General features: G+C 43.8%; 1 protein-coding gene across 4 annotated transcripts in view; it reads right to left on the reverse strand.

The window, feature by feature from the left end:
• The window catches only part of BST1 (bone marrow stromal cell antigen 1), a 275,199-nt gene that overhangs the window by 246,734 nt on the left and 14,149 nt on the right, over window positions 1-14,316 (reverse strand). For all 4 annotated transcript variants that reach the window (XM_053704123.1, XM_053704120.1, XM_053704121.1 and 1 more), the window contains exon 3: window positions 8,707-8,836. In XM_053704123.1, coding sequence (XP_053560098.1) covers window positions 8,707-8,836 — 130 coding nt within the window. The remainder of the gene's footprint in view (window positions 1-8,706; window positions 8,837-14,316) is intronic.

Consider the following 14,316-nt stretch of genomic DNA (forward strand, 5'->3'; position numbering starts at 1 on the left):
AGATCTGCTCCCGGATTGGGGGCCGTCCCTTCATGCTGTGGGTTTCTTAGTCTGCTTGCCCTTATTCCAAGTCTGGCTAGGTTTCCAGGAAGACTTGACTTGATCTTGCTTGGAGGAGGGGGAGGTGGGCTTACCTCTAAAGTTACGAAAGGAATGAAAATTACTCTGACGTTCTTTCTGCTTATTCTTTTTATCTTGAGGAAGAAAAGAACCCTTCCTTCCTGTAATATCTGAGATCATTTCAGCCAAACCAGGCCCAAACAAGGTTTTACCCTTGTAGGGGGTCACCAAAAGCTTGGACTTAGGTGAAACATCCGCAGACCAAGACTTTAACCATAAGGCTCTGCGAGCTAGGACCGCAAAACCAAAAAATTTTGCTCTTAATTTAATGACTTGTAAGGAAGCATCCGTAATAAAAATTGGCTAACTTCAGGGCCTTAATCCTGTCCTAGATCTCCTCAAGAGGAGTATCTGTCCGAATAGAATCTGACATTGCATCAAACCAGTAAGCTGCAGCGCTGGTGACAGTAGAAATAGACACCACAGGCTGCCATTGGAGACCCTGGTGGACGTACGTCTTCTTTAAAAATGCCTCCAGCTTCTTATCCATTGGATCCTTAAAAGAACAGCTATCCTCTATGGGAATAGTAGTCCTCTTATCCAAAGTGGAAATCGCTCCTTCCACCTTAGGAACCGTTTGCCACGACTCCTTAATAGAGTCCGCTATAGGAAATATTTTCTTGAAAATTGGAGATGGAGTAAAGGGAATTCCAGGTCTCACCAACTCCCGAGCAATAATCTCTGTAGCGCGGTCTGGCACAGGGAAAACCTCCACAGCGGAGGGAACATCAAAGTACTTGTTCAGCTTACTAGATTTCTTAGGGTTGACTACGAACATTGTATTGGAGTCGTCCAAGGTAGCCAAATCCTCCTTAAGTAACATGCAGAGGTGTTCTAGCTAAATCTGAAGGATACAACTTCAGCATCAGAAGAAGGAATTATACTGTCTGAGTCTGAGATTTCACCCTCAGACGCTATTGAAATGTCTTCCTCCTCCGACTTGTGGGAAGGAGCATCTTGGATAGCCACAACTTGATCAGAAACCTTACTCCCTGATTCCTTAAGTTTCCTTTTACGCTTCCCCTGCAACATGGGAAAAGCTGACAAGGCCTCAGATACCGCAGAAGATACCTGGGTAGCAATACCCTGCAAAGAAACTCCCATCGGATTGTTACGGTACCAACTGTATACCAAGGGTTAATACCAGATGAACAATGTCCTGCATACAGAATCAGCACTTCACAACCTTGATCAGTTTCCCTGCAAACATGAGACCAAGCTCCACATTTCAGGTTTAAAACAGGATAACAACTTTATTTGAAGGCAGCACACAGATTTATACAGGTTTTTGACCCCCCCCCTCAGATGGGGGTTGAAAGAATGTTGTACATTAGATAAAAGGGAGAAGCGCCCTTGACATGATACAATAGGATTATATTACTTAAACACTTCAACCACAGGACACTCTTGACTCTCCTTATCACTTAGGCGTTTCTCTCTGGGGGTGATCAAACAATAGAATGCTAAGCATTAATTAGATTGTAGCTGGAGCCAGCCACTTGTGGTTAGAAAATAAAGTTAACACTTTCAGTCCTGACCGAAGGGTCTGTCACATAGCTCCCCCCTTGTGGAACACTCCGGCAGACCCGGCTTGACCCTTTGGCGGGTCAACTTGGGGATGACCGGACTGGGTGGTGGTAGGCATATCAGTTTGCCGGGACAATCCATCGGCATTCCCGTTTAGCTTACCGGGCCGGTAGCTGATGGTGAAGTTATAGGGCTGGAGGGCTAAACTCCACCTCAGCAATCTACCATTGTCTCCTGAGACCCGGTTGAGCCAGACTAAGGGATTGTGGTCCGTTATGAGGGAAAATTCCTGTCCATATAGATAAGGGTTCAACTTTTTCAGTGCCCAGACCAGGGCTAAACATTCTTTCTCCACTGCCGCATAGCTTACTTCCCGAGGTAATAACTTTCTGCTTAGGTATGCGACAGGATGCTCTCCTCCATCCTCCCCGACTTGACTCAGTACAGCCCCCAGTCCATACATGGAAGCATCTGTATGAATGAGAAAACGTTTGTTGGGAACTGGGGCAGCCAAGACAGGGGCATTCACAAGGGCCTGCTTCAGTGCCTGAAACGCGGCTTCACAAGCTGGAGACCACAGGACCTGTTTGGGGAGGTTCTTTTTAGTCAGGTCAGTCAGGGGCTTGGCGATAGTACTGTAGTCGGGGACAAAACGTCGGTAATACCCGGCCGTCCCCAGGAAGGCTAGTACTTGGGTCTTAGTGATAGGTGTGGGCCAGTTAGCCACAGCCTCTACCTTGGCTGGCTCCGGTCTCTGGCTCCCACACCCCACTCGGTGCCCCAAGTACTGTACTTCAGCCATACCTAGATGGCACTTGTCCGGTTTCAAGGTCAGGCCAGCGGCCCGAATCTTGTCCAGTACCAGCCCTACATGGGTAAGGTGTTCTTCCCAGGACCCACTGTAAACCGCAATGTCGTCCAGGTATGCACAAGCAAATTCCTGGAAGCCATCAAGGAGTCTATCCACCATACGCTGGAAGGTAGCCGGAGCATTCTTCATCCCAAAGGGCATGACCTTAAACTGGTACAGGCCGAATGGGGTGACGAAGGCCGACTTGGGGATAGCATCCTCGGCCAGGGGAATCTGCCAATAGCCTTTACACAGGTCTATGGTTGTCAGATAGCGCCCCCTAGCAATACGGTCTAGTAATTCGTCTACCCGGGGCATCGGGTAGGCGTCAGTGGTGGTCCTCTCGTTGAGCCGCCTGTAGTCCACACAGAACCGGGTGGTTCCATCCTTCTTAGGTACCAGGACTACAGGGGAAGCCCAAGGACTATCGGAGGGCTCGATCACTCCCAGCCGGGCCATCTCCTGTATCTCCTTCCGCATTCCTTCTCGGACTGCTTCGGGTATACGGTAGGGAGGCTGTCGCAGGGGATTCTGTCCGGGAGTCTCTACTTTATGTACAGCTAGGGTAGTGTAGCCGGGCTCTTGGGAGAACGTCGCCTGCTTCTCCCACAGGAGCTGTCTTGCCTGTACCCTCTCGGTAGGGTTCAACCGGTCCCCTAGCTGCACAAGACTAGTGAGGTCAGTCTGGGGGTCCTTCTCTAATAAGTCGGGTAGGGGTAAGTTCTCTGGGTCATCTGCAGCAGGGGCACATACTGCGGCTACGTCCTCTGGCCTCTCCTGATACTCCTTCAGCATGTTCACATGAAAGGATCGCTGGATCCTCTCATCTGCACAGCTGGCTATAACATAGGTAGTATCACACACCCGGGATAACACTTTATACGGGCCCTGCCAAGATGCTTGCATCTTGTTGGCCTTCACAGGCTTGAGCACCAAAACCTTCTGTCCAACCTGGAAGACCCGCTGCCGGGCACCTTGATCGTACCACCCCTTCTGTCTTTCCTGGGCCACCTGGAGATTCCCTCTTACCATCAGAGACAGTTTCTCCATGCGGTCCCGGAGTTCCAGAACATATGGCACGATGGGGGTTCCCTCCTGCTCTATCTCTCCCTCCCAGTGTCCTCTAATGAGGTCCAGAGGGCCGCGGACACTTCTCCCATAGAGTAACTCAAAGGGAGAGAACCCAGTGGACTCCTGGGGCACCTCCCTGTACGCAAATAGCAGATGAGGCAGGAATCGTTCCCAGTCTCTGCAAGTGTCCGTGAAGGTCCTCAGCATCTGCTTGAGGGTGCCATTAAAGCGCTCGCAGAGACCGTTAGTCTGGGGGTGATAAGGCGAACTGAGCAACGGTTTAATGCCACACACCTTCCACAGCTGCTGGGTGAGCACCGCGGTAAACTGGGTCCCCTGATCAGAGAGAATCTCCTTAGGGAACCCGACCCTAGTAAAAACCTTAACTAGGGCATCAGCGACTGTCTCTGCCTCTATATTCGACAGTGCTACTGCCTCTGGGTAACGAGTGGCATAGTCCACCACAGTGAGAATATACTTCTTACCTGATGGACTAGCCCTGGCAAGGGGACCCACAATGTCAACGGCTATGCGGGAAAAGGGTTCCCCAATGACAGGCATAGACATAAGCCTAGCTTTGGGGTGGTCCCCCCGCTTACCCACCCGTTGACAGGTGTCACAAGTACTACAATATACCCGCACATCTCGGTTAAAATTGGGCCAGAAGAAATTCTGGGTGATCCTATGAGCGGTGCGGCGGGACCCTAGATGTCCAGCTAACGGTACATCGTGCCCAATCCGCAGAATCTCTTGCCGGTATTTTGCAGGCACTACCAGCTGCCGATTTGGCGGAAGGGCAGTACTTTTCTGGGCAGGTTTGGGGATTCTATATAGCCTATCCCCCATCCACTCATAACGTTCCCCATCTACTCCCTCTTCTCCAGTGTCTGCCCTAGCCCTGTACTTCTGAAGGGTCGGATCCTCCCGGGTTTCCCTCCCGTACGTCTCTGGGGTATCCCAACTCAAGGGGGTCTGGTCTAGGGTATAAGTCGGGGAAGAGAGTCTTACCTGGGTCTCAGCAGCAGGTGGGTCGGTCTCGGTGGCACGGGCCTGGGCACGGGTAGTCACCGGGTTAACATCAACGGGACCCATGGGAGCGTAGGCCGAAACAAGGGGGGCCAAGTCATTTCCAAGGAGAACATCAGCTGGTAAATCCCTCATGACCCCCACATTCACATGTCTAGCGCCCACTCCCCAATCCAAATGTACCCGGGCAACAGGTAGGCGGAACACAGTGCCCCCTGCCACCCTCACAGCCACAGTGTCTCCAGTGTGCTGGTTCTCGGACACCAAGTTCTTTTGGAGCAAGGTCATGGTAGCACCAGTATCCCGTAGACCACTGACCTCCTTCCCATTTACTTTAACCAGTTGCCGGTGCTGTTGCCGGTTATCCCGATGGACAGCTTGTACGGGGTCTGCTTCATGTAGGATGCCCCAACACTCTTGATCCTCTACGCAGTGGGCAGCGGGCTGAGGGTTACGTGGGATTCCGGCGGCGGGTCTCCTCCAGGACTGTGCTTGGTTGGCCGTGTTGAGGGGACACTCCGACCTTTTGTGTCCGATTTGCTTACATCCAAAGCACCGGATAGGCTGGGAGTAATCCCGTGAGGTGAACCGGGCTGTCTGAGGGTAGTTCGTGACTGGAGGCTGTGTGGCATAGCGGTGCACCGGGGGTTGGTAAATGGCAGCTGCTGGGGTGGCCGGGGGGCTGTACTCCACTTTAGCAGGGGGCTTAGTGGTAGCAGTGTCCAGTTTGCGGGCATCCGTATACTCATCTGCCAAGCGAGCAGCTTCATGCAGGGTGGAGGGTTTACGGTCCCGAACCCACTCCCTAACTCCTGCTGATAACTTGTCAAAGCAATGTTCCAACAGGAATAGCTGCAGCACCTCTTCCCCAGACACGGCTTGGCACCCCGCCAACCAGTGCGATGCTGTGCGGTGCACCTTACATGCCCACTCAACGTAGGAATCGCCAGCCAATTTAACAGTGTCTCTGAACCGCCTCCGGTATGCCTCCGGTGTAACCGCATACCTGGAGAGCAGAGCCTCTTTCACAGTATTATAATCCCCAACTTCCTCATCTGGAATGGCCCGAAAAGCCTCACTGGCCCGGCCGGATAATTTTCCGGATAATATCGTGACCCAGTCCTCTGCGGGTACCTGGTGTAGTGCACATTGTCTCTCAAAATCCGCAAGGTACCCATCAATCTCTCCTTCTGTTTCCAGAAAGTTTTTAAAAGCGGTAAAATGCACTTTTCTCTTTTCCACTGGGGTTGCGGTGACTTGGACTGCTGCAGCGCCGCTTTGGCGAAGTAGGTTGGCCTCCACAGCTGCTATGACCCGGTCGATAATTTCCGCAGATGGGTTGGGGCCATAATGTGCCAGTCTTATTTTGACCGCCCGGTCAAAGCTTGCTTCTTCGGGGGTTCTGTCTGACATGCTGGGCTCATTGGTTCCTTCGTGCCCTGATACTCCGTCCATCTCGGACAGTCTTGCAATAATCTCCCTCTTCCTGAGGTTACTGGTTTGTTGGCCCCGTTGCTCTAGCAGGTCTTTAAGGGTAGCTCTTTTTAGCCTTTCATACGGTGTTCCCATTCGGTCTGGATCCGTAGTTGCTCCTTTGGGCGATAAGGATTCTCCCGTCGCTTGCCACCAATGTTACGGTACCAACTGTATACCAAGGGTTAATACCAGATGAACAATGTCCTGCATACAGAATCAGCACTTCACAACCTTGATCAGTTTCCCTGCAAACATGAGACCAAGCTCCACATTTCAGGTTTAAAACAGGATAACAACTTTATTTGAAGGCAGCACACAGATTTATACAGGTTTTTGACCCCCCCCCCTCAGATGGGGGTTGAAAGAATGTTGTACATTAGATAAAAGGGAGAAGCGCCCTTGACATGATACAATAGGATTATATTACTTAAACACTTCAACCACAGGACACTCTTGACTCTCCTTATCACTTAGGCGTTTCTCTCTGGGGGTGATCAAACAATAGAATGCTAAGCATTAATTAGATTGTAGCTGGAGCCAGCCACTTGTGGTTAGAAAATAAAGTTAACACTTTCAGTCCTGACCGAAGGGTCTGTCACACGGATTATTAGAGGAAACGCAGGGCACTGCAAGTGGAGACAGAAAAGATTGGGGCCATTGAGGTGAAAGCTGCGGCATATCTGATACAGGAGACAACTGAACAGCATCCACCTTAGCTAATGGTGGCTCATGGTTAAAAATGTGATCTCTATAACTCAAAGTTCTTTCAATGCATGAGAAACAAAATGGTATAGGAGGTTCCACTTGGGAATCAACACACAGCTGGCATGAAACTTTGTAAAGCCTCTTCCATCTTTGCAACAAAAAAAACGTTTTTAATGAAAAATAAATTGAGTGTACTGTGCCTTTAAATTAAACTTTCATGAAGGGAGCAAAGCCCGAAATAAACCCTAGGCCACCCAAACACCTCAGTAGCTTCACTGAGGTGCCTACCTGTCCTGCAGCCAGAAGAAACCGAGTTCTACTCCCAAAAGTCAGTTTCAGACCTTGAAAAGATTTTCTTCACGGAGCAGCCGTAATAACTGTGTCACCAACACAAGCCAACAGCACAACTGAAAGCGTGCCTAAAAACTAACCCGCCTCTAACAAGGACCCTCCCCTATTAAGTTCAGGAGCGGTCCCGGCGGGCAAAGTATAGAAAAGGAAGTAAACATGGCCGCAAAAAATAAAATGACAGTTCTGCCCGGATCTCTACCGGAGCAAACATAGCCGAGCCACCAATTAAAAATAAAATATATCCCCTTACTGTCACACAGTGCCTGCCATACTGCCCATAAATTAACCCTTTCTTAGCTGGGTGATGTAAAGCGCCCTGTTCAAGCAGTAGTTAACTGCTGAAGTGCCAAATTATTTTCTTTTTTTCTGCTTGTTCTTTTCCCCAGAAAAAATAAAAATGGCACTTACCTGAAAAAACAGTCTGCCCGGCAGCAGGACAGCTCACCTGGTTTGAGAGGGTGCAGCACCTCACATGGACCTGTGGAAAAAGAAAGAATCGGAGTAAACCTATTCAGGCTTTCTGATTGGGGCAGCAACAACCTTGGGAAAACGCAGAGAGGATTGTACCTCAGAAGTTCTCAATTGCTCAAAAGCCACTACTGCCCTACTGAAGAGACTGACGTGGACTGAGGCTAGACCCCAGGAAAGATCAGAGCAAACCTACTCTGCTTTAAAACAATGAAATCTTGATTGAAGAAAACTTCTTATCAGACATCTAAACATCACCTCCTCCTTGCACTGTAGGCAAAGAGAATGACTGGGGGATTGTGGGTAGGTAAGTGATATTTATCCGCTTTGCTGTGGTGCTCTTTGCCTCCTCCTGCTGGCCAGGAGTGATATTCCCAACAGTAATTATTGATGATCCGTGGACTTACTGTGTCATTAGAAAGAAAACAACAGGATGTGGGAAGGAAAGTTGTGCTATACATGCTGCTATGGAAGAGGTGCAGCTCTCTCCCTGCCAATTACCCTGCATTTTTCATGGCAGCAGTACACTGAGCAAGTCACTGCTGATGATTGTTAATATCTCCAGACCCATTGTTTATGACTGTCAGTTGTTACAATTATAAAATAATTCTCACACTCACATCACACTTGAAGTTTTGAACCCCTAAAAATGGTCCTGCGTGACTGGGTAATGTTATTTCTTTAACTCCCGCTCCCATGAGGCAGCTATGAGAGCTGCCTCAATTTGGGGTTTATTAGCAGCGCTGAGTCATAACTTGACACTGGGTGTTGCTGGCGCTCAAGGCTCATTAGGTAATGCAGTTATTACGCAATAGAGAGAGGCAGACCTGCTCACTGTCTCTCTCCTAGATTCCATATAAAAAAAAGTTAGATTTGTTTTATATTAAGTTCTGCTGTTATTGATTTTTTTGCCTCACCTGCCTCTCCTGACTGCACTTTACTGCATGCCCAATGCTTTTTATTACAACAATGAAACAGATTGATTTATCTATTTTGTTTCAATCTCATTTGAATATCAAACAACATTGGTTTAAAATGAAGTCACATAATAAAGCAAATAATGTGGTTGTGAAATAAGTTTAAATGTTATAGAATCTAGTTGAATACAGCACCTTACTTGAAGGGATGTCATGAAAGGTCAGATTAATATACAGCTCATAGTCTGAAGGTAAAACAGAACATGGATCCTTTTTGATAAATGCTTTCTTAAATGCTTCTAATATCTCAGAGCAATTCTTCATCCTGTTAAACATTATTGCAATAATATTAGTTATTAAAAGACATCTTGGCGACATGTTTATTTTGGTGTTAAACATACATTTAACATTATAGCAGGTTTATTTCCCAAAAATAATCCTGTACATTTTGGAAGATACTGTATATTAGGGGAACTTCAAAGTAGACTGGTTAGAATTCTATTGAACTTTTCCACAAATACTAGATTAAACCTCTTTTATTATTTATGAATATGAATTAAAATAGTTAAATTTGCACACATAGTGAAATGCATAGGTTAGCGCTGCAGAATCTGTTGGCGCTCTACAAATAACCGATAATAATAAAACCTAGATTTTGATTGCAGAACCATAGGCTCAAAAAGTCTTAAGTATGCCAGGCATTTTTTATGTCCCCCACAGTGTTTGTATTTACTAACTTCATTGGAATTTATTCAATGAATCGACCACCCTTTCTGGAAAGAATACATTGTAGCTCATGATAAGGACATAGCAGTAGCCAATAAGAAAAAGCTTACATACGTATCTACCAATCAGCAGTTTTATCCTTTTGTGGAATGGCACAGAAACATGGCAGGGATGCAAATTTTTCTATGTAGTTAAACTGTTTTATGGGGTTAAATGCATAATGAAACACGGACATATGTTTATGTTTTAAAACTCTCTAAATTAATTAAAAGTATATATGCACTTCTACATAACCTTAACTTAAACATAACATTTTTTGCAAGATAATGTCTGAAAACTAAATATATACAGATAGATTCACAAATATATGTACTGAATACACACAGAGTAGACGAACAAGCCAGATACAGAGTATTGGATCATGCATGTTACAGATAGGGTTAGTAGGGTTAAGTGGGGGGGGGGATAATGCCAGGACAGATATAGATTAACACTTTGTGGCTTCTTTACCTTAGTTGGACAATACAGTGTTACACAAGTCTAAATTATTTAAAAGATTATCTTAAAAGCCCAAAACATTTATACTTAAAGGGCATGAAACCCCAATTTTTTTCATGATTTGAATAGAATATAACATTTTAAACAACTTTCCAATTTACTTCTTTTATTAAATTTGCTTCATTATCTTGTTAGCCTTTGCTTAAAGGGACAGTAAACTTACAGAATAATGTTACATAATCCTGCACATTGTGCAGGATTATATAACATTATCTTAGCGGTAACTTCATAAATTAAAAGCATTGTGAGTTTTTTTTGTGTAAAGTTGGACTCCGCTCCAGGCTCTACTGAGCGAATCTTGGATTTCCAGAGCTCTTTGAGGGTTTGCTAGCTACTCACAGCAAGCCTGATTGCGCCATTGGACTAAATGTAGCTTGCTCCCCCTACCAGACAAGAGTGAGCAACATTTAGTCCAATAGCACGATCGGGCGTGCTGTGACTTGTCAGCACGCCAGCGAAGCGCTTTGGAAATCCAAGCCCCTCTCAGTAGCGCCTGGAGCAGAGTCCAACTTTACACTAAAAAATATCGCAATTCTTTTAATTTATGAACTTACTGCTAAAATAATGTTATATAATTCTGCATTATGTGCAGAATTATATAACATTATTCTGTAAGCTTGCTGTCCCTTTAAGGAACAGCATTGCACTATTGGCAGCTAGCTGAACACATCTAGTTAACCAATCACAAAAGACAAATATGTGTAGGCACCAATAAGCAGCTAGCTCCCACTAGTGTAGGATATGTTTGTATTTTTTTTCAACAAGGGATACCAAGAGAATGAAGCTTTTTTGAAAATAGAAGTGAATTTAAGAGTGTCTTAAAATGACATGCTCTATCTGAATCACGCAAGTTTAATTTTGACTTTCCTATCCCTTTTATTAGCATTCTGAAATAGTCAAATTACTACAACAGATGACTCATCCAATTAATAAATAAACATATACTTATTTAATATAAAAAAAAAATATGTGCAAACCACAAAAAATAAATTCACATAAAAGAACAATGAATAAAAATAAATGTTTATCAATATACAAATACTGATAATAGTTTGCTTATAAACGAATAAAGGGGTCAGTAGTTTTGTTCAGTTATCTTGTAATGTTGTTATGGTCACAGTGAACAGTAAACATGAAGGGTCAGATTATAAGTGGAGCAGTATTTAACACTGCCGCTTGCATGCTAACTTTGCTAGAAGTAAGTTTTCTGTGCGCAACGTTTAGCGCTCAGATTACAAGTTCAAAGTAAAAAGTTTTTGCTTGCACACTAACCCCACGAGCATAAAAGGCTGAACTTAGAATATTGCTTGCGATAACGTATTCCCCCATAAAAGTCAAAGGAGCAAAAAAAAGTAGGAAAAACACCTTACTTTCGGGCAAACCCAATCACATAGTCTCAAGTCCACTAATCCAACAGGAAAATGTTAATATTTCACATTGTAATGTTTTTGACATAGAAGAATATGTTCTATTTATTCATAAATACATATTTCTGCATATATCTGATGATATTTTGGTACAATATATATGTTTACCTATTTATTTAGATGATTGTATATAAGTTTTGATATGTCCAGATATATATAGGAATATATATTTATAAATACATAGAACATATTTTGCTATGTGCAGAACATTGGAATGTCAAATATTTACAGTAAATATATAGTTAAAACCTTTATTAAATACTAGGTGATAAGCCTGCCCGGAGGGCAGTCTATGTTTAAAAAATACAAACCCCCAAGTTAAAGTTACAAAAAAGTAAAATTACAGAAAAAAATATCCAAAATAAAAATGTTAAACCTAAACTAATACCTCTATAAAAATAAAAATGACCCCCTAATCTAATACTAAACTACCAATAGCCCTTAAAAGGGCCTTTTATAGGGCATTGCCCTAAGTTAAACAGCTCTTTTACTGACAAAAATTACCAATTACCCCCTAACAGTAAAACCCCCCACCAACCAAACCCCCCAAAATAAAAAAAAAACTAAAACTAAAAAAAACCTAAACTACCTATTGCCCCTAAAGGGGCATTTGCATGGGTATTGCCCTTAAAAGCGCATTCAGCTCTTTTGCTGCCCTTAAAAGGGCAATCGGCTCTTTTCCAACCCAAAAAACCCTAATCTAAATAAAAAAGCCACCCTAAAAAAAAAAAGACTAAGCCCCAAATAGGTACTCACTATTCCTGAAGTCCGGCGGAGAAGGTCTTCTTCCAGGCGGCTCCATCATCTTCTATCTTCATCCGGAATGAAGGCTGCGCAGAGCAGAGGTGCAGAGCTGTCTTCCCCTATGCGTGGATCCTCAGCGGCGGCCTCAACGGCGGCGGTCCTCGGCAGCAGTTGCGGGGTTCCTCTGTGGCATGGAGGCCCCTCTTCATCCGATGTCCTTCGCACACTGAAGATTGAATGCAAGGTACCGCAATCAATTTGGGGTACCTTGCATTCCTATTGGCTGAAATTTTGAAATCCGCCTGGCTGTTCAAATCAGTCAATAAGATTTCAGTAGCTCTCATCCTATTGGCTGATTTCAAAATTTCAGCCAATAGGAATGCAATGTACCCCAATAAATCTGGGGTACCTTGCATTCAATCTTCAATGTGCGATGAGGATCCACACATTGAGGAAGCCAGCTCCACACCTCGGCTCTGTGCCGCATTCGCTCCGGATGAAGATAGAAGATGATGGAGCTGCCTGGAAGAAGACCTTCACTGCCGGACTTCAGGAACGGTGAGTACCTATTTGGGGGGGGGGGGTTATTTTTAAGATTAGAGATTTAATGGGCTGGAAAAGAGCTGAATGCCATTTTAAGGGCAATGCCCTTTTTTTATTTTGGGGGGTTTGGTGGGTGGGGTTTTTTTACTGTTAGGGAGGATTTAGTCATTTTTAAATGTAAAAGAGCTGTTTAATTTAGGGTAATGCCCTACAAACGGCCCTTTTAAGGGCTATTGGTAGTTTAGTTTAGGGGGTGTTTTTATTTGGGGGGGGGGGCTTTTTTATTTTCATAGGGATTAGGTTTATTTTTTTTTTAATTTTTGATAATTTTGTTTATTTTTTTTCTGTAATTTTAGAGTTTTTTTATTTTTTGTAATCTTAGATTATTATTTTTTTGTAATTTAATGTTAGGTTTTATTTAGGTGTAACTTAGTATTGGGGTTAATTTAGGGGGTGTTAGATTAGAGGGCTTCGTAATTAAATGAGTTATTTGCATTGTGGGGGGTTGGCAGTTTAGGAGTTAATAGGTTAATTAGGTTATTGGGATGAGGGGGTTTGTTGGTTTAGGGGTTAATAGGTTATTGCAATGTGGGGGGTTGTGGGTTTAGGGGTTAATAGGTTAATTAGCTTTATTGTGATTTGGGGGTTTGTCAGTTTAGGGGTTATAGCACTTTTAAGGGCTATTGGTAGTTTAGTTTAGCAGTGTTTTTATTTTGGGGGGCTTTTTTATTTTCATAGGGATTAGGTTTAATTTTTTTATTTTTGATAATTTTGTTTATTTGTTTATGTAATTTTAGAGTTTTTTTATTTTTGTAATTTTAGATTATTTTTTTTGTAATTTAATGTTAGGTTTTATTTAAGTGTAACTTAGTAGGGTTAATTTAGGGGTGTTAGATTAGGGGGCTTAGTAATTAAATTAGATATTTGCATTGTGGGGGGTTGGCAAATTAGGAGTTAATTAGTTTTATTGCGATGTGGGGGTTTGTCGGTTTAGGGGTTAATAGGTTAATTAGGTTTATTGCGATGTGGGGGTTGTCGGTTTAGGGGTTAATAGGTTAATTAGGTTTATTGCGATGTGAGGGTTTGTCGGTTTAGGGGTTAATAAGTTAATTAGGTTTATTGCGATGTGGGGGTTTGTCGCTTTAGGGGTTAATAGTTTAAATAGGTTTATTGCGATGTAGGGGGTTGGCGTTAAGGGGTTAATATTTTAATTATGTTATTTGCGGATTAGGGGTTAATTACTTTATTATTTTGCGATGTGGGGGTTGGCGGTTTCGGTGTTTGTTAATACTTTGTGCGGGAGGTTAGGTTTTTTTGTTATAGTTTGTGCTGGTGGTTACATGTTTTTTTATTTATTTCTTGCGGGCAGTTAGTTACGTGTTTTCTCGTTACTTCGTGCGGGCGGTTGCATGTTTTTTTTCAAGGCTTCGGGTTTGCCTACGCTGCATCCAGATGGATTCCAAAAATAGCAGGGTGGTGAAAGAATCCACCTTTGGTGGATTCTTTCACCACCCTGCCATTTTCGGAATCCACTTTGCTGCATCCAGGTGGATTCTTTTGGCTGCCTCGCGCAGCCAACATTCCTTTGAGGATGCATGCGCAACTGGCGACACTGACGGACACATTACAATTACAAACGCGATTATAGTATAGATGAATATTGCATAAATATGCTTTTCCATGTTTTCCTCTACTTAACTGAAAAGGGCTCCAATGCACTTATATATATATATATATATATATATATATATATATATATATATATATATATATATATATATATATTATATTTGTCTATATATGTGTA

This window comes from Bombina bombina, chromosome 2, assembly GCF_027579735.1.
Source record: "Bombina bombina isolate aBomBom1 chromosome 2, aBomBom1.pri, whole genome shotgun sequence".
Classification (NCBI taxonomy): Eukaryota; Metazoa; Chordata; class Amphibia; order Anura; family Bombinatoridae; genus Bombina; species Bombina bombina.